The 26582-nt window shown below is 35.4% G+C and overlaps 4 protein-coding genes, 1 long non-coding RNA gene and 1 pseudogene across 7 annotated transcripts; 2 read left to right on the top strand and 4 right to left on the bottom strand.

Moving 5' to 3' along the window:
• The first annotated feature begins 369 nt into the window (after positions 1-369).
• Positions 370-1392, top strand: LOC140812022 (universal stress protein PHOS34-like). Its single transcript, XM_073170194.1, has 2 exons — positions 370-1241; positions 1347-1392. The coding sequence occupies exon 1, from the start codon at positions 545-547 to the stop codon at positions 1238-1240; it is 696 nt and encodes a 231-aa protein (XP_073026295.1). The 5' UTR covers positions 370-544; the 3' UTR covers position 1241; positions 1347-1392.
• Positions 1393-2303: 911 nt separating this feature from the next.
• On the bottom strand, positions 2304-5224 carry LOC140812858 (G-type lectin S-receptor-like serine/threonine-protein kinase At4g27290; annotated as a pseudogene).
• Positions 5225-5798: 574 nt separating this feature from the next.
• Positions 5799-9257, bottom strand: LOC140812914 (G-type lectin S-receptor-like serine/threonine-protein kinase At4g27290). 3 transcript variants are annotated; one of them, XM_073171296.1, is made up of 6 exons: positions 7792-9257; positions 7347-7627; positions 7063-7273; positions 6736-6973; positions 6505-6655; positions 5799-6420 (listed from the first exon to the last, which is right to left on the bottom strand). In XM_073171296.1, the coding sequence occupies exons 1-6, from the start codon at positions 9080-9082 to the stop codon at positions 6115-6117; spliced, it is 2478 nt and encodes an 825-aa protein (XP_073027397.1). In that variant the 5' UTR covers positions 9083-9257; the 3' UTR covers positions 5799-6114. The 3 variants fall into 3 exon arrangements, with proteins under 3 accessions (XP_073027397.1, XP_073027398.1, XP_073027399.1); XM_073171297.1 differs by having other exon boundaries at positions 6168-6420; positions 6494-6655; XM_073171298.1 differs by lacking the exon at positions 5799-6420 and having other exon boundaries at positions 6537-6638.
• A 2675-nt stretch (positions 9258-11932) lies between these two features.
• LOC140812743 (G-type lectin S-receptor-like serine/threonine-protein kinase At4g27290) lies at positions 11933-15767 on the bottom strand. The gene is made up of 7 exons (XM_073171102.1): positions 14325-15767; positions 14082-14225; positions 13842-13972; positions 13154-13364; positions 12632-12869; positions 12400-12550; positions 11933-12322 (listed from the first exon to the last, which is right to left on the bottom strand). The coding sequence occupies exons 1-7, from the start codon at positions 15574-15576 to the stop codon at positions 12017-12019; spliced, it is 2433 nt and encodes an 810-aa protein (XP_073027203.1). The 5' UTR covers positions 15577-15767; the 3' UTR covers positions 11933-12016.
• A 911-nt stretch (positions 15768-16678) lies between these two features.
• Positions 16679-17565, top strand: LOC140812746 (uncharacterized). Its single transcript, XR_012113743.1, has 2 exons — positions 16679-17144; positions 17462-17565. It is a non-coding gene; the product is annotated as an uncharacterized lncRNA (long non-coding RNA).
• Positions 17265-21306, bottom strand: LOC140812742 (G-type lectin S-receptor-like serine/threonine-protein kinase At4g27290). The gene is made up of 7 exons (XM_073171101.1): positions 19770-21306; positions 19518-19661; positions 19276-19406; positions 18599-18809; positions 18057-18294; positions 17826-17976; positions 17265-17752 (listed from the first exon to the last, which is right to left on the bottom strand). The coding sequence occupies exons 1-7, from the start codon at positions 21076-21078 to the stop codon at positions 17447-17449; spliced, it is 2490 nt and encodes an 829-aa protein (XP_073027202.1). The 5' UTR covers positions 21079-21306; the 3' UTR covers positions 17265-17446.
• Between the last annotated feature and the right edge of the window lie 5276 nt (positions 21307-26582).

A 26582-nucleotide genomic window follows, 5' to 3' on the forward strand; every position in this document is an offset into this window, starting at 1 on the left:
TTAAAAACGTGATCTTCTGTAAACATTTCTTAAATATATCAACACTATAACATAAACACATATAACTTATTACATATTAACCTCCAAGAATGAAATCATTTTAATATATACATATGTAATACATTTCAAAGAATAAAAATATTATACTCAAATAATGTATCATATACTATTAATATAAATTTAAAAAATATATAAATTTTTTACATATAAGAATTAAATCATTTTAATATATACATATGTAATACATTTCAAAGAATAAAAATATTATACTCAAATAATGTATCATATACTATTAATATAAATTTAAAAAATATATAAATTTTTTACATATATATTTTGGTGTTATACTATATTCGTTATGCTTGATCCGTTCATTGACAGAATCATCATACTATTCTAGAGCGAGGGAGAAAGAGACGGAGGAACATTGCCCCTCTGCATAATTCGAAGCATATTCGCAAAATTATTTCCCACTCCTTCAAACTCAGATACGACCTAAACTTTCTACCTCCCTATCACCGGTCAACCAACCATCACCGCCATAATGAAGCAACTGTCGCCGGATTCTGACTTACCACCTCTCGCTTCCATCAAGGTTCGCTCCTCTCCCCCTCGTTTCCCTCCCCCGGCCGCCCCAATATCCACGGACACTCCCACAGCCAACGCCCAACGCAAGATCGGCATCGCCGTTGATCTTAGTGACGAGTCTGCCTTTGCCGTTGAATGGTCCGTCCGCCACTACCTCCGCCCTGGGGATGCTGTCATTTTGATTCACGTTCGCCCTACCTCAGTCCTATATGGCGCCGATTGGGGCTCCGTTGATGTATCCATCATTGAAGCGGAGAACGGGCAATCGCAGCAGAAGCTTGAAGAAGATTTCGACGCGTTCACAACCACGAAGGCATCCGTTCTGGCTCACCCGCTTGTGGAGGCGCGAATACCGTTCAAAATTCACATTGTGAAGGATCATGATATGAAGGAGAGGTTGTGTTTGGAGGTTGAAAGACTGAGGCTGAGTGCTTTGATTATGGGGAGCATGGGATTTGGTGCCATAAAGAGAGGTAGCAACGGAACGCTTGGGAGCGTAAGTGATTATTGCGTGAGGCATTGTATTTGTCCGGTCATTGTGGTAAGGCATCCAGATAAAAAGGATGTCGATCATCCGGTTATGACAGTGGCTTCGCCAGCGGAGGAGGATGAAGAGGAGCCAGCGTCTCATGATGCCTCGAAAGATCAATAAGGTTGGTGATTTCTGGATGAGAATGTTGTCTACTCTGCTTGCTTTGTTTCTATAAAGACAATGATGTTGTATATTTTCTATCTGTTTCGTACTGAATATGAATCAGAGTTGGATACGGAAATTGCTACAGATATATTTCAAATCCTAAGTGAGAGGTGTGGAAATTTTTACTCTTCTTTATCTTGATCTGCACTGCTACAAGTAGATGCTAATATTTCCCCTTTATCGTGTTATTGTTTAGCTGTAGCTCTTCATTTTTCTCCAAGATGAATAAAAATATATATATATCGCCAGCTCTATATTGTCTTTTTTTTTGTCTAGTTTGAACGGTTAAGCTGAATCTCATTTGCAATTTCTGTATCGTGTTCATTTTTCTAATGCCACTCGTTTGATTCCTTGTGCTTGGACGTCCGTGTGGCATCCAAGAAAATTTGTGAACTCCGGGTTATTTTGTACTTGCTCAAGTATTTTGTTCATAGTTGTAAACAGGGGAACTTCTGAACGTAGGAACAAATCATCAAGTTTAATTTTCTCAACTAATTGAGCCATTCCATTGTTGTGCAAACAGCTTGGTTTCTTTCTTTTTCTTTAAGAAAAAAGTGCTATTAGTTCTGTAAAAGGGTTTGAACTATTGGAAGGATTAATCTATTTTGATTACATAAAGAATCACTTAAAACTTCCCCTAGTTTAGAGTTCTTTGAAGAAGAACGAAGATTGTATAGGCAATCATGGCACATGCATCCAAGGAAAGATCCGATTGATGCCTCGATGTATTTGTTTGAATCGATTACAACAGTCGACATGTTTCATAGTAGGCAATTGGATTCAAAATTAAAATCATTCTATAGGAATTCAATTTTGTCTGTATTCTGTAGCTACCGATGTCAAAATATGTCGAATGTTTGTGTTACGCTCTTCACTTTTGAGCAAAAACCATGAATTTTTGGGATATCTGGGTCGACCTTTAATTGAATCCCAGCTTCTACGTAGGTGTGATAAGCTAAACTTTAGTTCTGAAACCACTAAAGAGAGTGAATTGATCCCCGAGTCAAAAACAGTGTTAGCTGGAGTGAGGAAAGGCAGTCCTTCAGAATATTTTTTTTTCTGAAATTTTTTGAAGTGGAACGCAATCCACATATGTTATTTTATATCCAATGCTTACATGTCCAAGAAGGTTTATTTGATGATCTCTGTGGAAAAATCCTCTGTTTTTCTTGCCACTGACGATTTCAAGCACTAAAACACCAAAGCTAAACACGTCTGATTTCACAGAGAATATCCCATCTATCATGTATTCTGGGGACATATAGCCACTGCGTCATAATAACCAGAAAATTACATCCCAGGCAAAGGATTTGCATGCATGAAAAAATGGAATATAAAATGCATCGATAATCTTACTATGTTCCTACAACACGGTTCGTGTTGACTCCAGTCTCATTCCCTCCAAAAATTCTAGCCAGGCCAAAGTCTGATATTTTCGGATTCATATCAGAATCCAACAATATATTGCTCGCTTTGAGGTCTCTGTGGATAGTTCGAAGACAAGAATCTTGATGAAGATACATAAGGCCCCGAGCGATTCCATTTATAATATGGAAGCGTTTTGGCCAATCAAGGACACTGCTTTTCAATGGATCTGTCTCATAAATGATGCGGCATTTAATTTCAGTTAAGCTTATGCAGAATGAAGTTCAAAATGTTACCAAGGGAGTAACTGTTACCAAATAGAATCAGGTCCAGGCTTTTGTTGGTCATGTATTCATAAACCAACATGTTCTCTTCCCCCCGAGTGCAGCATCCTAGAAGCCTTACTAGATTTCGATGCTGGAGTTTCACAATACAGGTTACTTCATTCTTGAACTCGTCTACTCCTTGCATTGACGTTTGAGACAGACATTTAACAGCAATTTCTTTTCCACCTTCCAACAAGCCCTGGAATCAGAATTTTCTCAAGTAAATATCACTGGATTTCACAAGGTATCACTTGGTAAATATATATATTTACCTTGTAAACAGGTCCAAATCCACCCTCTCCAATCTTGTTTCGAAATGAAAAATTATCAGTGGCTTTAGTTAATGAGTTGAGATCAAACATTGGCAGCTCTAGTTCTGTGTCATGGCATTCATCTTTACGATTTGTCGAAGAGACAGATCTAGTCCGGCCTCCAAGCTGAATCGTCTTCTTTCTTTTCTTGAAATATAGCAACAGGCTCAGGCCTAGCAGAATTATTCCCCCTACGGCTACCATGGCCAAAATAAGTTTGAGTTTCATTCCTTTTGAATCTGTAGCAGTAAAAACAACCCCAGATTAGAAGATGAAAGACTCAGAAAACAATAAAAATGGCCTCAAGAAAGTAGTTCAATCTTCCACTTTCCACATAGACTTTGATGAACAAAAGATAGCTTAAAATAGAATAAACTTAACACACCCTTGCCCATCTCAGAAGAAGCCACTCTAATGTAAATATCTTCTCCTGGAGACTCCTCTCTGATATCTACAAGCTCGCCAAACCACAGTAGACATCCACTGCCCCTTTTCTTATATCGAGACTTGCATATCCCGTACATGAGCAATTCTTTAAACAACACGCCCCACATTCTTCAAGATTGAAGCTCACGTTAAACATAGAACCTCGCGTATCCGGTAACTTAAGACCCGAATACTTCAAAAACGCATCTCCCTTCGAACAATTCAAAGGCGTCCTTCGGACACATCCTTGAGACCAATCTGTCCTCCCCCACCCTATTGAATCTTTCGGCGTGAATCTATCCAAACATCCGCAGGGAGGTGAATTCACAATGTTACAACTACCATGCACACCACAAAAACCATACGTATCACAACTATCTATTGGTGAAGTGAGGTAAATGATCCAACCTTGAGTATCGTCGACCCAAGTCCATCTTTGTCCAACACCACTCTCGTTCAGCGTATATCTTGAAATAAGCGAGTGGTTTAAAAGCTCATAATGATAGTAAATTTCATTATCGTTCATAACTACCTCGAAGGTATAGATAGTATTTTTTCGCCCATTTGGTACTCCGCTAAAGCCTACACCATTCCAAGGTCCAGTTCTCATCTGCAAAGCATCTCCCTTCTTTATTGTAAGCTGCGGATAACCAGAAGGATCGCAATGAATTGTATTATCTCCTGTACTTGGATCATCGTAGCTCTTCCGGGATGAGAGGTAGACCTCTCTATGAGTCATAAAGTTCCACCCGAGCTTCATCCCAGGTAATAAATGATCAGTGGGATGCTCAAAACTCTGCCAAAGGAAATTCTCCGGGTCCGAATAATCTGAATCTTTAACCACGAGGTTCCCCGTGTCGAGCAACTGTGCCACTGGATTCTGCACGGTTTTCGATGTATTCGTAGACCAAACAATACTGTTGGACCCATCAATAATGGCCAGAAACCCTGTCTCGATGAGTTTAAACGTGCCTGATGTATTCGTGAGTGGAGTTTCCCTGTTGGCGACCCATACCACCGTTTGTCCTTTGATTTTATTGTACTATATGCCCACATACCGATTCTTGGAGTTTCCAGGAGAGAAAAAACCCAGTACAAAGTCTCCACCAGATGAAATCATCGTATCACCATCTCTCAGAACCTGAGCAGAACTCAGAATGTCCGCTGCCTGGAGCATTCTCAGCACGGAAAGCAAGGAGATTATTGTTGTTATAAAATGAATGGACATATAGCATTTGTTCCATCTGGTAATCATGGTTCTCGTCTCTAAACGCCTTCTTTTTCACCGTTGCAGTTTATCTTCCAGGCAAAATGTACCAAGGATCCTTAGTATAAAGAGAATTCGCGTGACAAGTCCGGCACTAGACAGGCAAAAACAAGCGTCATTATATTATAACGTCAGTTGTATAAATTTATGCAGTGTCTTCATCTGATTCAATGATTTCATCCTGCTCGAAAAGAAAAAATCCAGCTTTGTAAGCTTGGTTTTTAAATGGGACACGGCAAATGTTCGTCTCACGCGTCCAAAAGTCCTGATAAACCACTTATCAGGCAGAAAATTCAAAGAAAGACAAGTGGGACTCGTGTACTTTTCATCCACGGAATTTGGCTATTGACCTGGTGTCAATAAAAAAACAAAATTAGAATTGTAGTTCGATGCATGATTTCTTACACCACTGCATAAAGACACTGATATTTTATATCTCGTGGGCACAAAAAATAATATTGACGACACTGGGAATATCTATTTTGAAAACGTCAGTACATTATAATAATAATTCGACCATGTTGCTAAATTTTCATAATAATCCGCGTCTTTTTATATTTTGCAAAAAAATGATGCTACATGTACATCAATCAATACATCAACACAAAAAATTAAAATACAAAAATTCGAATTTTCAAAATCTCACCAAACATTGAATACATGTGAATATCGTTATAGTGATATATTAATGGTATCTTTTGCATTATTCTTTGCGGAATGGTTCAACGAAAATTGTTCTAGGAATCCATTATAATCTCTTATGAATTAATTCAATTTTTTTCACTAACCCACGTGGTATAAAGGTATTATGACAAGTTTGATCACTTTTGAAGCAAATATAAAATTGATTACACAACCCCTACATCTGATGTGAGGTAATATATGGTATAGGCTACAGAAGTGCAAATAAACGTGTAACTTCTGTCTAAAACTGCATATTCTTAACAATATGATGAAGTTTCTGAACCTCGTATATATTTGTTTCGATTGAGTGTTAGTTTCGGGAGTGACTAGAAATCTACGATAATGTATATTGTTTCACATTTGCCTTGTAGCAGCATGTTGGAAAATTCGTTGGGTGAAATTACGTTGCATGATTGCTTGATCTAATTGAAATGGTGTACAAATTGTTTCCTATCTTGCTTCCATCAATGTAATGGTGAGTTCATTTGCCGAAATCACAGAGTTCGTTCTAGTCGAACTTTGTGCGGCGAGAACTTCTCTTTCAGTGAAGAAACCAGGTTGCTTGGGTGAAGGAAAGAAGCCTCCGCTGCTCAACATCGATATCACAGCGGACATGCTTGGCCTATCTTTTGGATTTTGTTGCACGCATAACAGACTAACGTGGATCGTCCTTAGCATTTCGTTTAAGTTAAATGACTCTGTTAGGCAAGGATCAACTAGTTCCAGTGACCTCCCTTCTTTATAAAGTGTCCATGCCTGCAAAATTTGTATATGAGGAATTATTTTACCTATATTTTTTTCATAATAATAACTAAAATAACAACAGTACATGATCTGTACATGGCCGAGCAGGTTGAGGTTGTGATCAGTGTGTGTAAATCCTCTGTTACTCATTCCCGTCAAGATTTCAAGAGCTAGAACGCCAAAGCTGAATACATCTGACTTTACAGAGAACAGACCATCTATTGCATATTCTGGGGACATGTAGCCACTGTAATAGAGTATTAGCCAGAAAACAATGTGACAAGCAATGAAAATCCATTACTCACTTGCAGATTTTTAGATACTTACTATGTTCCAATAACTCGGCGTGTCTTAGCTGCTGTCTCATTCCCTCCAAAACTTCTAGCTATACCAAAGTCTGATATCTTCGGGTTCATGTCAGAATCTAGTAATATATTGCTAGCTTTGAGGTCTCGATGGATAATTGTCAACCTGGAATCTTGATGCAAATACAATAGTCCCCGAGCAATCCCATTTATAACGTGGAAGCGTTTCGGCCAATCAAGTACACTGTTTTTCAATGGATCTGTCTCATAAATGATACTGCATTTAATTTCAGTTAAGCTTTTGCAGAATGAAGATGTTGCAAATGTTCCGAAGAGGAGTAATTGTTACCAAATAGAATCAGGTCCAGGCTTTTGTTGGTCATGTATTCATAAACCAGCATGTTCTCTTCTCCATGACTGCAGCATCCTAGAAGCCTGACTAGATTACGATGCTGGAGTTTCGTAATACAGCTCGCTTCATTCTTGAACTCGTCTACTCCTTGAAGAGACGTTTGAGACAGACATTTGACTGCAATTTCTTTTCCATTTTCCAACAGGCCCTGAAATCAGAATTTACTCAAGTATATATCTTTAGATTTTGTAAGGTACCACTTGGTAAATTTATATATTTACCTTGTAAACAGGTCCAAATCCACCCTCTCCAATCTTGTTTTGGATAGAAAAATTATCGGTGGCCTTAGTTAATGAATTGAGATCAAATATCGGTAGCTCTAATTCTCTGTCATGGTATTCATCTTTCTGCTTTGATGCAGAAACCGATCTCCTGTGAGCTGCAAGATGATCAGTCTTCCTTGTTTTCTTGAAATATAGCATCAGGCTCAGGCCTAGCATAATCATTCCCCCTACCAGAGCCAAAATCACCATTACAAGTATGAGTTTCATTCCTTTCGAATCTGTAGCAGAAAATAAACTAGCCGACATTAGAAGATTAAAGATTCAGAAACAGTAAGTAAAAAAGGCCTTGAAAGAAACTAGTTACATCTTCCCTTTTTCACTCCTACTTCCATTAATTAACGAGAAGCTAGCTTAAAAAAGAATCAACTCGACAAATTTTTACCTATCTCAGAAGAAGCCATTCTAATGTAAATACTTTCTCCTCCAGGTACCACTCTGATATCTACAAGTTCGCCAAACCAAAGTAAACATCCACTCCCTCCTTTACTTATATCGAGACTCGTATAGGCCATACACGAGCAATTTTTTAAACAAAATGCCCCACATTCTTCAAGATTCATGCTCACGTTAAACAAAGAACCTCTCGTATCAGGTAACTTAAAACCTGAATACTTAAAAAACACATCTCCCTTTGAACAATTCAAAGGTGTCCTTCGGACACATCCTTTAGACCAATCTGTCCTCTCCCACCCGATTGGATCTTTCGGCACGAATCTATCCAAACATCCGCAGGGAGGTGAATTTGCAATGTTACAACTGCCATGCACACCACAAAAACCATATGTATCACAACTATCTGTTGGTGACGTAAGGTAAATAACCCAACCATGTGTTTCGTCGACCCAAGTCCATCTTTGTCCAACACCACTCTCATTCAACGTGTATCTTGAAATAACCGAGTGGTGTAAAAGCTCATAATGATAATAAATCTCATTCTCCTTCATAACTACCTCGAAGCTATAAATAGTATTTTTTCGCAGATTTGGTACTCCGCTAAAGCCTTCACCATTCCAGGCTCCACTTCTGAACTGCAAAGCATCTCCCTTTTTTATTGTCAGCTGCGGATAACCAGAAGGATCGCAATGAATTGTATGATCTCCTGTACTTGGATCATCGTAGCTCTTCCAGGACGAGAGGTAGACCTCCCGACGAGTCGTAAAGTTCCAACCGAGCTTCATCCCAGGTAATAAATGATCAGTGGGATGCTCAAAACTCTGCCAAAGGAAATTCTCAGGGCCCAAATAATCTGAATCTTTAACCACGAGGTTCCCCGTGTCGAGCAACTGTGCCACTGGATTCTGCACAGTTTTCGATGAATTCGTAGACCAAACAACTCTGTTGGACCCATCAATAACGGCCAGAAACCCTGTCTCGATGAGTTTAAACGTGCCTGATGTATTCGTGAGTGGAGTTTCCCTGTTGGCGACCCATACCACAGTTCGTCCTTTGATTTTATTGTACCATATGCCCACATACCGATTCTTGGAGTTTCCAGGAGTGAAAAATCCCAATACGAAATCTCCACCAGATGAAATTATTGTATCACCATCTTTCAGAACCTGAGCTGGAGTTAAAATGTCCATTGCTTGGAGCATTCTCGGCCCACAAAGTACGGAGATTACTGTTGTAATAAAGTGAAAGGACATAGAGCGTTCATTCCATCTGGTGTTCATGGTTCTTAGTCCCTAAACGCCTTCTTTTTTGGCCCCCTCGACAATATGACTGAAATGAGAAAACTAGACTCGATCGGCGAACTCTGAAATTTCACTGTTGCAGAATATCAACCAAGGAAAATGGACCAGAACTGCTTATTTTGTTTGATTTCTTCCTACCCCAATAATAATTTTTTAAAAAATATCCAACGTCATACAATTGATTTTTTAATGGGACAGACTAATCAGAAGCTCAAACGGGAAATTAGTCTTTCAGTGTTTAGTGGTCGATTTTTTTTGTGTTCAGTCCTAGGTATTTTTTTAGTATCACATATTTCCACATAAAGTATACCATATTTCCACATGAAGTGTACCATATTTTGTTAACATAGTACTACAATTTTGTACGTAGAGAGTGAACCCAAAGAAATATTTTGTTTGAGAATTTTCACCAACTTCTCCAAACTCAAAAACACATTTTTTTTTTTTTTTTGGTTAAAAGCCTTCACTTGCAGAAAATTCAAAGTAAGATAAATGAGACTTTGTATTTTTTTTTTATTATTTTGATAAGACCGATATATTTTTCTTGATCTACTGATTTGGAAAACGAGAGTCAATAAAAATACACAAATTAAAATTTGGTTGATTTATGTGGTTGAAAAAGTAAACCAATCCACAAAATGTTTTCTAACTTGTGGACACAATAAATTTATAAAGTAACCACCAAAGGCACAAAGGTAGGTTCGAGCATTTTTTTAAGCAAATATAAAATTGAGTGCAGACTCCCTGCATATGATGTTTGTTTGTTTTGACTTTTGATTGATTACTTGTCTCGGGTGTGAGTAGAATAGAACTCTGCAGCAATGCCGAAAAGGGCCCTTGAATCCGCAAGTAAAATTAATTTGAAAACTAGTCGCATAATTATCTATCACCATCATCTTGATCATTGTTCTTCATCTTTTTTTTAAATAAATATATTTAATATAAAAACATATAATTAAACATTTTTTATTAATTATCAATTGAAAAAGAATTGATAATTAAGTTCTATTAAATCAAAATGGATAGATTAATATAAATTTTGAAAATAACTTTAATGATTAATTAATGTTTAAACATTTTTATTGTGTGTTTGAAAAAAATATAAAAAAAATTAATTTGACAAGTCTACAAGTCCAATCCAGATTAGATCCGCTATGTTCTCGATATCATGTTTGACCAAATCCACCCTGTTGTCATCCCTAAACAAGCTTTTTAGAGGGTGTCATGAGTTTAATCTCCTCTATTAAAATTTTATATCTCGTGAGCATGTTGTATATGGTTTTGCAAATATGATTTACTTGGAAGGTTATTGGCTAAAATTATTTAAAACAACTTATAAATTCTTACATCTTATGAGTTGTTTTAACAGCTTATAAGCTGCTATGTCGTATTTTTAAAATAAACTGTTAAAGTGTTTGAATAAATTTATTTTAAACAACTTAAAAATGTTAATGTGTTTGATATTATAATATATTTTTATTGTCAAAATTAACAAAATGATATAATATTATCAGTTAACGTATGTAGTTATATATATGTATATTATATGAAAATAGTTTATAATTTTAATATTAAAAATTTTATCTATTTTATATTTATATTTTGAAAATTTTATGTTGTTTAATTTATATCATCAAGAATAAAATATAACTCATATATTAATTTTCTAAAATAATTCATCTTTATACTATTTTTAAATATTTTATTTTTTTTTAATTTTCTCTCTGTATGTTTTTTAATGTAATTTTGTAATTATATTTTTAATATATTTTATAATTAAGTAATAAATCATAGTATCATAAGAATATATTTGAAAATTTAACAATATATATGTAATAATATAATAACATGATATATATAGAATAATATGATAATAATAGTTTAATAGTAACATGTTTTATGGTTTTTTAGCAAAAATTTGAAAATAAAGAGTTTAATAAATTATTTAGAAGAATTTAATTATGAATGTTAATATATTAATAATTTCATAAAATATGAATCTCTTAAAAAAATTTGAAGAGTTTAGTTATAACAAGAAATTTAAAGATTTTAGTCACATTTTTAAAAAATATATCTATAATTATATTATATTATATCTATTTATATAAAAGTGTTGATGATGAAAAAGTTTTTCAATTGTAAACAGATATAATTACCCTTTACATGTTTATTTATTCACATTATCAAGTAATATGTGTTACTCTCACATTTTGTCTATTAATAATTAATTCTAATTAGTCATATCTTATCGTACTTTTGATTTTGTCCTATTGTCTTTCTTTCTTTATAAATTTAGTTATGATATATCGCATTCTATTTAATTTTTTTCGAATAACATTTATTTTATTCTAAATATCTATAAAAAAATGGATGATAGAAATATTTTTTCCAATTGTAAACGGACATTAGAAAAATAATGTAGAGTTATATTTATATTTTAGTTTGTATATAGCAAAGTAAGTTATGTCCATGTTTGAACTAATTAAAAAATAACTATTAAATTTACTTAATATTAATATTAATTAATTTTCTAATTTTAATATTTTTCTTGGACTTCCATTTAAATTTTAATTTAAATTAATTATGTTATTTATTGACCTCTTTTACTATCATTTTAATAATTTATATCACTTCAAAAATAAAATATAACTCATATATTAATTTTTTTAAATCAATCAATCTTTGAAGTACTTTTAAATGTTTTATTTTTTTAGTTTTATCAAGATATTAAAAAAAGAAGGGGACCCAAGATATCAGAAGTCAACATACGTCGTTTCATATTCACCTTCTAGCAGCATGTTGGAGAATTCATTAGGCGAAATTGTAGCGTTTGTGCTAAATGAGCGGTCAAGGATAAATATACATGGGTAATCAACAGTTAGATAAGAGGAATCATAATATAATTTTTTTCCACTATCTTGCTTCCAGCAATGTAATGGTGACTTCATTTGCTGAAATCTCTGCATTTGTGCTGGTTGAACTCTTAGCTGCGAGAACTTCTCTTTCAGTGAAGAAACCAGGCTGCTTGGGTGAAGGAAAGACGCCTTCGTTGCTCAACATAGTTACCACAGCTGACATGCTTGGCCTATATTTTGGATTTTGTTGCACGCATAACAGACTAACATGGATCGTTCTTAGCATTTCGTAAATGTTAGATGTTTCAGCTAGGCAAGGATCAACTAGTTCCAATGACCTCCCTTCTTTATAAAGTGTCCATGCCTATGAAATTTAGTGTACGTATTAGGAATGAATTTACATATTTTTTTCATAATAATAGATCCAGGAAACAACAGTACATGTCCGAGAAGGTTGAGGTTGTGATCACTGTGGGTGAATCCTCTGTTACTCATTCCCGTCACGATTTCAAGAGCTAGAACACCAAAGCTGAATACATCTGATTTTACAGAGAACAGACCATCTATTGCATATTCTGGGGACATGTACCCACTGTAATAAGAATATTAGCCGGAAAACGAAGTCACAAGCAATGAAAGACCATTACTAACTTGCAGATGTTTAGATACTTACTATGTTCCAATAACTCGGCGTGTCTTAGCTGCTGTCTCATTCCCTCCAAAACTTCTAGCTATACCAAAGTCTGATATCTTCGGATTCATGTCAGAATCTAGTAATATGTTGCTAGCTTTGAGGTCTCGATGGATAATTGTCAACCTGGAATCTTGATGCAAATACAAAATTCCCCGAGCGACTCCATTTATAATATTGAAGCGCCTTTTCCAATCAAGTAGAATTTTTTTCTTTTGGTCTGTCCAAAATATCATGCTGTTAGTAGTCTCCCGTTGAACTGGAACATCAATATATACTAGACTTCAATTTCTACAGTCTACCAGTAATATGTCATATCAAATGTATCGTTGCTCTAATTATGCAATATTTTGTTTTCCTCTACACCTGCAATAGAATTATCTGATTTACAAAATAACAGACACATCATATGAAGAAACTGTCTTAACAAGTTAATTAATTGCCTAAGCCTAATTCAACGGCAATCTGTTTCTCAATCTGCCGGATTACAATTGGAATACCCACCAAATAAAATCATGTCGAGGCTTTTGTTGGGCATATACTCATAAATCAACATATTTTCATCTGCTTGGATGCAGCCTCCTATAAGCCTGACAAGATTTCGATGTTGAAGTTTGGCAATAAAGATGATTTCGTTCTTGAATTCATCAAGTCCTTGCATGGAGTCCTTGGATAACCGTTTCACAGCAATTTCTTGTCCATCTTCCAGCATGCCCTAAGCTCACAGTATATTCATGTGAAAGGCCTTTAGTGAATATGAAGTAATTGTGTGCCATTCCATGCTTCAAACCTTTTCAAGTTCTGTACTTTTCTTATTACTTTTGTGCAGGTGTTTTCATATCTAAGAATTTCATTAACCTTAATTTAAAAAAAAAATGAAAAAAAAAGTTTATTTACAAAAGCAAGAATAAACATTATCATATTTTGTACATGGTAGAATGTTCATTATTCACATAAAAAAAAAAAAGATTTTGTTTCACGCTGTTACGTCACTTACGCATCTCTAGCTGCACAGTTGCATTACGAAAACCTCATTGTGCAGATTATTTTAATCTCAGTCATATGTTTTCTACTGAGATTTATTTAATCAAAAGTTTTTTATTTTTTGTTTTTGATGATTGAAAACTATACTGATTTTAAAATGCGATGATTTAGTGTTTGCATAAATGTAAAGAACTGTGAAAAATTTAACCTTATAAACTGGCCCAAAGCCACCTTCTCCAAGCTTCTTGTCAGCTGCGAAGTTACTCGTAGCCTTCAAAATGAAAGAAAAATCGAACAATGGTACATCCGAGTTTTTCTCTTGGATTGCTTGATATTTTCCTGCAAGAGAAAGTGGATACTCATTCTTCATATCTCCTGATTATTAAACTCACTTAATTTTCTTTGTGACTACTACTTTTCTTCAGCGTAAAGCTCCGCAGTATGTTACCTTGTTTACCGCTCGTTGGATCAATGGACCTCTTCCGAATATAAAGAGAGAGGCTCAATCCTATAAGACCTATCCCCAGGGCTGATGCAAAACTTGCGAGGAGAATTGTTTTTCTCTTCTTTCTTTCAGGGTCAGCAACAGTTTCTAGACAATTAAAAAGTATAATATCACTACAAGCATGATCAAAGATTGCAGAATGGTTAGCTAAATTTTGAACAATTTCTTAATGCCACGAATCATTACCTGCTTCAGATGAAGCCATCCTGACATAAATATCTTGTCCATCTGAAACCGTACTTTTGATGTCTATCAGTTCTTTGTACCAAATCAGACACCCGTTACCTTTAAGTATATCCAACAGTGTGTAGGCCATACAAGAGCAACTCTTTAAGCATTCTGCTCGGCATTCTTCTAGTGTCATGTTTGCGTTGTTCCAAGTATACCTTGCATCTGGAAGCTTGATTCCTGAATACTTCAGAAATATGTCTCCCTGGCAACTCAAATTCGTTCTTCGAACACATCCACTATTCCAATCAGCTTTAGCCCAACCTTCTGGATCTTTAGGTACGAACCTATGCATACAGGTACATAACGGAAAATTTGCGACACTGCAACTACCATATGCACCACATAACCTGTAAGTGTCACAATTATCTGCCGGGAAACTGATGTACATCATCCATCTCTGAGTACTATTAACCCACGCCCAACGTTCTGCAACACCACCTGGGTTGATCGCAACTATAGTAACAAATGATTTGTCAATGGTTTGTTGCAAATAGCGAACCTCCTTCTGATTCATCACAAGCCTGAACTTGTACATAGCAATTTGATAATCATTTGGTCCCCCGCTAAAAGTAATTCCATTCCAAGGTCCCATCCTAGACCGTATTTTTGAACCTTCTTTCACGAGAATTTGTGGATATCCTGTTGGATCCAAGTGAAGACTTGACGCTCCAGGTGAAGGGTCATCATCGCTTTTCCATGCTGACAGGTAAATCTCTGTCCCAGTTACTAAGTTCCATCCAAACTTCATACCAGGAATAACCACGTTAGTGGGATAATCAAAACTCTGCCAAAGGAAATTCTCCGGCCTATCATCGTTGGCATCTCTTACAACTAAATTTCCAGACTCTAGCAACTGCGCAATTGGGTTTTGCACGGGCCTCGACTTATTTGATGACCAGACGGTGTTATTGGTGTCATTGAGTAGCACCAACAGTCCTGGTTGAACAACCTTCAGTAGACCTCCTCCGCTCGTCAACGGAGCGTTTTTGTTGGCGACCCAAAGGAATTTCCTATCTGGTATATTCTTGTACCACATGCCCACGTATCGATTCACCGAATTTCCTGGTTTGAAAAATCCCAGTTCAAAAACTCCATCTGACGACACCAAGGTCTCACCGTCTCTAATAATTTTTTCGTTGTTTATTGTATCAGTTTCACCGAAAGTTGTTTGAACAAGGAATAGGAGCATCAAAGATAGAATTTTCATCGCTGCAGCTGTCAGTTTACATGCAGGAGGTGTTCAAATTAAAGATTCATCTGGCCAGCAATTTCTTTTTCTTGCAACCATGACCGGTCCATCCACCTTTCTAGACAAGGCGGAATTTTATAATATAATAATATTATTATTTTTGTGTTGCGCCTTTGACCTGGAGAAGATTTTGTACAAGGCTGCTTCGTTTTTTTTTGGTCGTGGGGAGTTATTGGCTCTCAGACGTGCAAGAATTAAAGTCCTTGTAGTTGGTATAATAAAAATAAATAATTTTAAAAAAATAATAGCCCCAGTCTGCAGGTTTAATTTCATTTTAAATATATATATATATATATATATATATATATATATATATGAGCAATGATACCCTGCACACCTCTTCCCTGCACACCTGTGGGCGCCTGCCTACGTGGCACGCCCACAACCACAAAAAATTTTTTGTTTTGTTTTTTTAAAAAAAAGCTGACCAATCATGCACCGCCACGTAGGCGGTGCTCATGATACCCTGTACACCTGGTGTGCAGGGTAACAAATTCGTATATATATATATATATATATATATATATATATATATTATATATATATATATATATATATAATTAACAATTTTTAGATTATAGAATATTGAATTATAATTTTCCCAAATCATCATACTATTTGATACTTGGGCAACCATCTATTTTCACTTGACTAATACATCTTGATGAAATCTTGATCATTTTGACGGGATATTGACATTCAGTCTTTAGTCGTCGTTTTTTTTTTGTGTTCAGTCCCTAGATACTTTTTTAGTACCACATTTTCACATGAAATGTACCAGATTTCCACATGAAGTGTACCACATTTTGTATGACGTAGTACCACAATTTTGTGGGTAGAGAGTGAATCCAAAAAAATGTTTTGGTCGGGGATTTTTCACCAACTTTCCCTCATTTTGACTGTTAAATATCTTATTAGTTATTTTCATTTAATTATAAAAAGAGAACGTGTTATATTCCTCATGAAAAATAATAATAATCTTATCTATCAAACACACATTCACTTATTTATTAAGTAAAAATAGAAAAAAAAAACATTTGATTCTTTAGGATAAAATAAGTTAAAATATTATTATGTTAGTAGAATTTCTTACAAATTATTTTTAATTTTATTTACAGTTTATTTTTTGTGGATAAGTAAGAACCCATCATGAATCTCTCACTTTACAAGTAGCTGGCTAAAGGATTATTGTCTCAATTCAAATCCATGGCTGGTTGTTTCTTGGCTGATCGGTTGATTCAGGTGTCAATGGAAACACAGATTAAGAAAGTCAAATAGAATGTAGCAGACACAAAGCTGCCTAATATTCAACACCTGAACTAATGGATGGCTGGAGGTTAGTTCAAGATTCTGTTTTTATTCTCTTGTTGGCTGTTAGGGAAACTGACCAATGCCTGTCAGGTTTTTTGTGAATTTGATTGCAGAGATTATGTTAGAAAAATTAGCGATTACAAAACTTGCAAGGCCCAGGGGATGAGCTGAAAAGTCTATTTTATCTGGGAATAGCCTTGAATGCGGACTGATCGGTAAGCAAATTTCACTGGCCTTTCATTAATTTCAACGACGTGATTGGCTGATTAATATAAAACCAAGTGAACCACTGAAGAGATTATACAAAGAATGGTTTTCCGGGGTGAAAAAGAAGGGGATCCAAAATATCAGAAGTATAACGTTAAACAACGTACATTATTTCATATTTGCCTTCTAGCTGTAGGTTGGAAAATTCATTAAGTAACATTGCAGTGTTTGTGCTAAATGAAAGGTAAAGGGTAACCGTACCGGGTATTCAACAGGTAGATATGAGGATTCGTGCTAAACAAATTGTTTCCTATCTTGCTTCCAGCAATGTAATGGTGACTTCATTTGCTGAAATCCCGGCATTTGTCATAGTTGGACTCTGAGCTGCGAGAACTTCTCTTTCAGTGAAGAAACCAGGTTGCTTAGGTGGAGGAAAGAAGCCTTCATTGCTCAACATCGTTACCACAGCGGACATGATTGGTCTATCTTTTGGATATTGTTGCACACATAACAGACTGACATGGATCGTTCTTCGCATTTCGTGAATGTTAGATGTTTCAGCTAGGCAAGGATCAACTAGTTCCAACGACCTTCCTTCTTTATAAAGCGTCCATGCCTGTAAAATTTAGTGTATGAGGAATGAATTTACATATATTTTTCACAATAATAGCTCCAAGAAACAACAGTACATGTCCAAGAAGGTTGAGGTTGTGATCAGCGTGTATAAATCTTCTGTTACTCATTCCCGTCACGATTTCAAGAGCTAGAACACCAAAACTGAATACATCTGATTTTATTGAGAACAGACCATCTATTGCATATTCTGGGGACATGTAGCCACTGTAATAGAGTATTAGCCAGAAAACAATGTCAAAAGCAATGAAAAACCATTACTCACTTGCAGATTTTTGGATACTTACTATGTTCCAATAACTCGGTGTGTCTTAGCTGCTGTCTCATTCCCTCCAAAACTTCTAGCTATACCAAAGTCTGATATCTTGGGGTTCATGTCAGAATCTAGTAATATATTGCTAGCTTTGAGGTCTCGATGGATAATTGTCAACCTGGAATCTTGATGCAAATACAATAGTCCCCTAGCGATTCCATTTATAATATTGAAGCGCTTTTTCCAATCAAGTAGAATTTTTTTCTTTTGATCTGTCCAATATATTCATGTGGTTAGTAGTCCTGTTGAACGCTGGAACATCAATGCTAGACTTATAAAACATGAACATGCTAGCTAATATAAAAATCCAGATGTTCTCGTTAAATGGATCATCGCTCTAGTTATGTAATGTTTTCCTCTACAATCGCAATAGAATTATCTGATTTCCAAAATAAGGAACACATTATATTAAGAAACTGTCCTAACAAGTTAATTAACGGCTTAAGCCTACGGTTTTATCCATAGTTCTAATGCAATCTGATTCTCAATCTGACCGAATGCAGTTGGAATTCGTACCAAATAAAATCATGTCGAGGCTTTTGTTGGGCATATATTCATAGATCAGCATATTTTCATCTTCTTGGACGCAGCCTCCTATAAGCCTGACAAGATTCCGATGTTGAAGTTTGGCAATAAAGACGATTTCATTCTTGAATTCATCAAGTCCTTGCATGGAGTCCTTGGACAACCGTTTCACAGCAATTTCTTGTCCGTCTTCCAGCATGCCCTAAGCTCACAATATATTCATGTCATCATCTGAAAGGCCTAACCGAATATGAAACAATTGTGTGCCTTTCCATGCTTCAAGCCTTTTCAATTTTTGTACTATTCTTACTACTTTTGTGCAGGTTTTTTCATACCTATGAAGTTTATTAATCCCAACCCTAGATAAATAAATGAAAAAAAAAATTATATACCCAAAGAAGAATAAACATTATCATATTTGGTGGAAGGTTCACTATTCACATAAAAACAAGATTTTGTTTCACTCTGTTACATATCTCTCTATGCACGCAGTTTGAATTATAAAAGCCTTATTGTGCAGATTATTTTAGTCTCAGTCATATGTTGTCTACTGAGATTTATTTAATCAAAAGGTTCTTATTTTTTGTCGTCGATGATTGAAAACTATACTGATTCTAAAATGTGATGATTTAGTGTTTACATAACTGTAAAGAGCTGGGCAATTTTACCTTATAAACTGGCCCAAAGCCACCTTCCCCAAGCTTCTTGTCAGTCGCAAAGTTATCAGTAGATTTCAAAATATAAGATAAATCGAACAATGGTACCTCCGAGTTTTTCTCTTGAATTGAATGATATTTTCCTGCAATGGAAAGTGGATACTCATTCTTCGTATCTCCTGATTATTAGACTCACTTTACTTTTCTTTGTGACTACTGCTTTTCTTCACCGTAAAGCTCCCGCAGTATCTTACCTTGTCTACTGATCGTTGGATCGATGGACCTCTTCCGAAGATAAAGAGAGAGGCTCAATCCTATAAGACCTATCCCCAGTGCTGATGCAAAACTTGCAGTGAGTATTTTTTTTCTCTTCTTTCTTTCATGTTCAGCAACACTTTCTATGCAATTAAAAAGGTATAATATCACTACAAGCATTATTAAGGGATCAAAAACTGCAGCATACTTAGATAAATATTGAACAATTTCTTGATGCCATGAATCGTTACCTGCTTCAGTTGAAGCCATCCTGATATAAATATCCTGTCCATCTGAAACCATACTCTTGACGTCTATCAAGTCTTTGTACCAAATCAGACACCCGTTACCTTTAAGTATATCCAACAGTGTGTAGGCCATACAAGAGCAACTCTTTAAGCATTCTGCTCGGCATTCTTCTAGTGTCATGTTTGCCTTGTTCCGAGTATACCTTGCATCTGGAAGCTTGATTCCTGAATACTTCAGAAATTTGTCTCCCTGGCAACTCAAATTTGTTCTTCGAACGCATCCTTTATTCCAATCAGCTTTAGCCCAACCTTCTGGATCTTTAGGCACGAACCTATCCATACAGGTACATAATGGAGAATTTGCGATACTGCAACTACCATATGCACCACATAACCTGTAAGTGTCACAATTATCTGCCGGGAAACTGATGTACATCATCCATCTCTGAGTACTATTAATCCACGCCCAACGTTCTGCAACACCACCTGGGCTTATCGCAACTATAGTAACAAATGATTTGTCAATAGTTTCCTGGAAATAGCGAACCTCCTTCTGATTCATCACAAGCCTCAACCTATACATAGGAATTTGAAAATCAATTGGCCCCCCGCTAAAAGTAATTCCATTCCAAGGTCCCATCCTAGACCGTATTTTTGAACCTTCTTTCATGAGAATTTGTGGATATCCTGTTGGATCCAAGTGAATGCTTAACGCTCCAGGAGAAGGGTCATCGTCGCTTTTCCATGCTGGGAAGTAGATCTCTGTCCCTGTTACTAAGTTCCATCCAAACTTGATTTCAGGAAGAGCCACGTTACTGGGATAATCAAAACTCTGCCAAAGGAAATTCTCCGGCCTATCATCGTTCGCATCCCTTACGACTAAATTTCCAGAGTCCAGCAACTGCGCAATTGGTTTTTGCACGGGCCTCGACTTATTTGATGACCAGACGGTGTCATTGGTGTCATTGAGTAGCACCAGCAGTCCTGGTTGAACAACCTTCAATAGACCTCCTGCGCTTGTCAACGGAGAGTTTCTGTTGGCGACCCAAACGATTTTCCGATCTGGAATATTTTTGTACCACATACCCACGTATCGATTCATTGAATTTCCTGGTTTGAAAAATCCCAGTTCAAAAACTCCATCTGACGACACCAAGGTCTCACCATCTCTAATAATCTCATCAGTTGTTAGTATATCGGTTGCACCGAAAGTGGTCTGAAAAATGAACAGGAGTATCAAAAGTATGCCCTTTTGTGAAGTTTTCATCGCTGCAGCTAGTTTACGTGAGGAGGTGTTCAAATGAACATTCATCCTGGCCAGCAATTTCAGTTTCTTCCAATTATGGGCCGTGAAAGCGCAGCCGGTCGGTCATCCTTTATAATATGACAATCTCCACGTCTCTTTTCTTCGACATATATTAGTATTTTTGTGCTGAAAAATCGACTGTCCCCGGCATGGCGGCATGGACCCGGATAATTTTCCATCCAATGGGAGAACATCCCGTCCAATATTTCTTCGATAATTTTTTTTTTTTTTTTTTCACTTTTCTTTTGGATGACTCATTGACGTAGAAGTAGGAAAGACCTTGGGTATTACCTACCTTCGAGATCGATCGACTTTATAGAATTCCAATAGAATACTCAACCCAAAAACATCAATCCACAGTTGGTTTCTTTAAAAAATGAAGATATCTCTAAAATTACATTTAATTATGACTGTATAATAAAAATTATTTAATTTTAAAAAAAATTAATGAGTGTACAGATTTTGTAAAATTATCTTCTTCTTTTTTAGTTGTTCTTACAACATATTATATTAAATTTTAAATTTCAAAACTAATAAATTATTATACATAGTAAACTATTTTCAGATTATCATTATCAAATTATAAGTTTGCAAATCATCAAACTATTTTACACTTGGTCAGGTGTAATTCTCAATGAAATACGTTCTGTATTTTCCTAATCTAATCTAATATCCATCGATATAATTTTTATCATTTTGATTATTAAATATCTTATTAGTTATTTGTATTTCATTATAAAATGATCACATATAGAAAATAAAATATAAATCACTAGTATTTTTTATTTCATTATAAAGTATCACATATAGAAAATAAAATATAAATCACTAGTATTTTTTTCCCATCATTTTAATAAACAAGACTATTTTTAACTTTGTGCAAAAAAAAACTATTTTTAACCATTCAACAAAACAATATAATAATTAAAATTTGGAGGTCACTAATCAGTAGGTTTTCAATCAATGGTTGTCACTGAATATCTTTGGGGTAAAAATTTACATGTTAAAATCTTAAATGGAAGTTTCCAGAATTTCGAGCAGTTAATTTCGAGTAGCTTACAAAAGCTAGCTTTGTTTCGTTTTTTGATGTGATTTGGTAAAAATTCGAGCGAAAACATGAAACAATGTTACAACCTTTAGGTAAAACTCACCCTCAAAAGTTAGCTATTGATGGAATGTGCTTAAGAGGTTATAAAACCACAAGGCATGCTTTCACAAGTGATGTGTGATGAAATAATGATATGTTACGATCCATTTGTTTTTCAGAACTGACGTCCACGGCGGTTGGTGACTTCACGGACCCCATGCGCATGGAGGTAACATCCCTCCCAAGTGACTTCGCGGAACCCACACGTCCAGGTTTACTTCCCGGATCGTTAGATAGGAGTACCAAAATCAAGGCTTTTTGTGAAGTTTCCATCGTTTCAGCTGCATGCGGCTAGTTTACATTGAGGAAGAGTTCAAAGAAGAAGTTTATTTGCCCAAGCTAATTCAATTGCTAATACATTCGGTCAAAATTTTAGACTGTGAAATGTATAATATCAAAATGGCAGGTTTATGAGGTTCGTCTGGCTCATCCGTCCGGTTTTATTATACACACGTCACATGAAATAGTTGAATTGATTTGATAATTTTTCATACTGCAAAAATGGCGGACTTGCCTAATGGAAGGACACTACTGATACGTGGTTTCAAACAAACGATGGACTCTATGAATAGAGCTTCCTCCGCTCATTATTAGTATCTCAATCTCAAGTATTATTCTCTCGTCTTATAAGCATTCCCCTTTGAATGCTTAGTTCTATAATAGTTTGAGTTTTTTTGTTCTCTTATATTAAAAGACCATGTGTTATGTTTGGAAACATAGTAAGTTGTTGTACACTATAAAATAATATAGTGAATTTTTTTCATCTTATCCATGGTTTTACCCTAATAATTTTTAGAGATTTTTCATGTAAATCTATGTGTCGATTTTATTATTTATTTCATATTTGTAGATCAAGATTATACACTTGATACCAACAAGTTGTATCAAAATCTTAGTTTATAATTCTGAGTATGCTTTGTGGTTGCAGTTTTGACTTATCTTCTATGCATTACAGCAGCAACAATTGCAGAAGACAAACATAAATTTCTTGACACGTGGATTATGGATTCAAGAACGACATGACACATGACGTTTAGGAGAGAATGGTTCGATCGGTATGAACCAATCTCGTGAGGATCTGTATTCATAAGAAATGATCATGCGTTAGAAATCGTTGGGTTTGATACCATCAAAATAAAAATATCTGATGACACCATTCACACCATATAGAAAGTACGACATATGAAAAGTTTGACGAAGAATATTTTGTCTTTGGAGCAATTTGATGATATCGGGTGCAAAGTATCGAGGACGAGATCATGAAAATTATGAAATGCACGCTTGTGGTTATGAAGGCAGAAAATGTTGCTGAAAATCTGTATGTACTTTTAGGATAAACATATAAAGAGGTATAACTAGTTGTTGCATTGATTGGTTCAGGAGAAAAATTAGCATTGCTAAAGACATAGAAAGTTCGGGCATATGTCGGAACAATTGTTAAAAATTCTCTCAGAACAAAAAGTTGATGTCAGGGTTTACAAAAATTTCACTACCCTTTTGTGAGTATTGTATTACTAGTAAACAACACATAATAAAGTTTGGCACTTCTACTGCCATAAGTAAAAGCATATTGAAAATGATATATTCGGATATTTGGCAATCACAAATTGTATCCTTAGGAAGAGCTAGATGCTTTGTCTCGTTCATTGATGATTTCTCTATGAGATTTTGTGTGTATTCAATCAAGAAGAAATCAGATGTTTTTCAGGTCTTCAAAGATTTCAAAGTGCATGTTGAATTTGATTCTGGAAAAAAATCAAGTGTATGAAGACCGACAATTGAGAAGAATATACTGATTACGTATTTGATGCATTTTGTCAACATGATGGCATCAAAAGACACTTCAAGATTGATTATACACCTCAATATAATGAAGTGACATAGTGGATGAATAAGACCATGTTGGACAGAGCAAAAGCTATGTTGAGGACTGAGGTCTAGATAAGTCATTTTGAGCAGAAACAGTCAAGAATGTTAGTTATATCATCAATTGTCTCCTTCAAAGACGATTGATCTTAAGACTCTGATGGAAATGTGGATTGGGAAGATGATGATTACTCTCATTTGCTACATACATTTTGGAAGTCATGTGTCCATTACAATAATCAAGAAAGATCGAAGTTGGATACAAAATTCAGAAATTATATCTTCTTGGAATATGCTAAAGGTATAAAAGGTTTTGCTTGTGGGATCCTATTGTTCGTAAGCTTGTCATCGGTAAGGATGTTATATTCGATGAAGATAAATTAAAAGAAGACAAAGACACTCTGAATTCAGAAACTACTATATTTCAAGTGAAAAACAATACAAATGAAGATCAAATTTCTTGTGAAGTAGTATCAAAGCAAAAGAACCAAGAACATGTTGAGTATGAGGTTCTAAAGTGAGGCAACCAACTCGAGAGAGAAAATCACCATATTGGCTTTCAGATTATGTCACTGAAAGAAATATTGCATATTATCTATTAACAGAGGGTGACGAGCCATCGAGTTTCCATGAGGCTACTCAAAGCTCGAATGTATCTCTGTGGATGACAATAATGTAAGAAGAATTGAAGGTATTAGACATAAATAAAACTTGAGATCTGGTTACACTAGGGAGGAAAATAGTTAATAACAGATGAGTCTATAAGATCAAGCATGATGGAAATAACCAATTAGAGCAGTATCGTGCTAGATTGGTGCTAAAAAATATGCTCAGAAAGAAGACATTGACTCCAATGAGATATTTTTCGTGCGACACGACTTACCACAGCCAGAGTACTGATGACATTGTATGCGGTGTTTAACCTATATCTAGAATAGATAGATGTGAAAATGACATCTATTCATGGATATATTGAAGAATAAATTCATATGCTCCAACCAGAAAGTTTTGCGGAAAAGACAAAGAGAACTTGGCTTGCAGGTCGAACAAATCTCTGCATGGTCTCAAACGTCGATCTATTGGTACAAGATATTTGATTCATGTATCATGAGATTTTGTTACAACAGACTTAGTATAGGTCCTTGTACATATTTCAAGAGGTCTGATGATGATTATATCATTTTGCTGTTGTATATGATGGCATGTCGGTAGGAGGCTCCGACAAGGATAAAGTACAAGAATTGAAGGCACAGTTGGCTATGGAATTTGATATGAAGAAATTGAGACCATTAAACAAGATTCTAGGGATATAAGTTCGTGTAAATTATTTGAACAAAGTCTTGCAATGCTTCAACATATAAAATAGTAATCCAATTTCGATCATTCTACCTGTTAACTTCAAGTTATCCTCCGAGATGTGTCTTAGTAGTGAAACAGAGATGATGGAGATGCCTTGAGTACCATATGCATCAGCAGTGGGAAGTTTGATGTTCGTCATGATTTATATATGACCGGACATTACACAAGCAGTGAGAGAAGTTAGTCGGTATGTATGTCGATCCTAGATCAGAGCGTTGGATTATAGTTAAAAGGATCATTAAAACATTATGAGCACCTCAAATGCTGCATTATGTTTTGGAGGATCGGATTTTACATTCAAAAGCTATGTCGATTCATATTATGCATGTGATCCTGATAAGAGAAATTTACCACTTGTTATGTATTTACACTTGCAATAAAAATAGTAAGTTGGGTTTGAAAATTGCAAACAGTTGTGGCATTATCTGCAACGGAATATATGGCTTCTACTCAATCTTGCAAAGAGATAATATGGATTAAAATATTATTGAATGAGATCAGACACAAAATAGAGAATGTTCTTTTTTTTTTATGACAGTCAGAGTACCTTGCACATCGCAAAGAATTCCGCTTTTTATTTCAGAACTAAACATGTTGGAGTTCAATTTCACTTTGTATAAGAAGTGGTAGTAGAAAGAAGCGTGGATATGCAAAATCCATACAAAGGATAACACATATGATGTTCTGACCAAGCTTGTAAACTCTGATAACTTTGAATGGTGTAGATTCTCAAGTGACACAGCCGAAACGTAAGCAACAGAGAATGTCAAGATCGAAAGGATGTGTGGTGATGCGTTAGATTCTCAATTAAATCTCCAAGTGGGAGAAATGTCGACAAAGGAATAGTTAGTGGCAAACAAGAAATTAAATGACGTAGGTGGCTTTGTTGACAAATTAAGATGGAAGGAAACTACCGATACATTGTTTCACACCGATGATCTCCTCATTCTTATTATAATACGAATCTCAATTATTATTCTCGCATCTTATCATAATTCCTCTTGTTGTGCTTAGTCCTATAATAGTTTTAAATTGTTTTTTATTAAGAGAGTGTATATTATTTTTGAAAACATATTAAGTGATTGTACGTCATAAAATATTATAGTGAATTTTTTCATCTTGTCTATAGTTTTACCCT

The sequence above is a fragment of the Primulina eburnea genome, chromosome 14 (genome assembly GCF_022965805.1).
Source record: "Primulina eburnea isolate SZY01 chromosome 14, ASM2296580v1, whole genome shotgun sequence".
NCBI lineage: Eukaryota > Viridiplantae > Streptophyta > Magnoliopsida > Lamiales > Gesneriaceae > Primulina > Primulina eburnea.

Bases quoted from the DNA above. Each gene is read 5' to 3' on its own strand.
- LOC140812914 (XM_073171296.1), bottom strand. From the start codon at position 9,082: ATGAACACCAGATGGAATGAACGCTCTATGTCCTTTCACTTTATTACA. The intron at 7,628-7,791 runs GTAAAAATTTGT...TTTCTGCTACAG, and splicing joins AATGGCTTCTTCTGAGATAG to ATTCGAAAGGAATGAAACTC. The intron at 7,274-7,346 runs GTAAATATATAA...TTCTGATTTCAG, and splicing joins GATTTGGACCTGTTTACAAG to GGCCTGTTGGAAAATGGAAA.
- LOC140812743 (XM_073171102.1), bottom strand. From the start codon at position 15,576: ATGAAAATTCTATCTTTGATGCTCCTATTCCTTGTTCAAACAACTTTC. The intron at 14,226-14,324 runs GTAATGATTCGT...TTAATTGTCTAG, and splicing joins GATGGCTTCATCTGAAGCAG to AAACTGTTGCTGACCCTGAA. The intron at 12,551-12,631 runs GTAAGTATCTAA...TTCTTATTACAG, and splicing joins CGCCGAGTTATTGGAACATA to TGGGTACATGTCCCCAGAAT.
- LOC140812742 (XM_073171101.1), bottom strand. From the start codon at position 21,078: ATGAATGTTCATTTGAACACCTCCTCACGTAAACTAGCTGCAGCGATG. The intron at 19,407-19,517 runs GTAAGATACTGC...TTTCCATTGCAG, and splicing joins TCCAACGATCAGTAGACAAG to GAAAATATCATTCAATTCAA. The intron at 17,977-18,056 runs GTAAGTATCCAA...ACTCTATTACAG, and splicing joins CACCGAGTTATTGGAACATA to TGGCTACATGTCCCCAGAAT.
- LOC140812022 (XM_073170194.1), top strand. From the start codon at position 545: ATGAAGCAACTGTCGCCGGATTCTGACTTACCACCTCTCGCTTCCATC.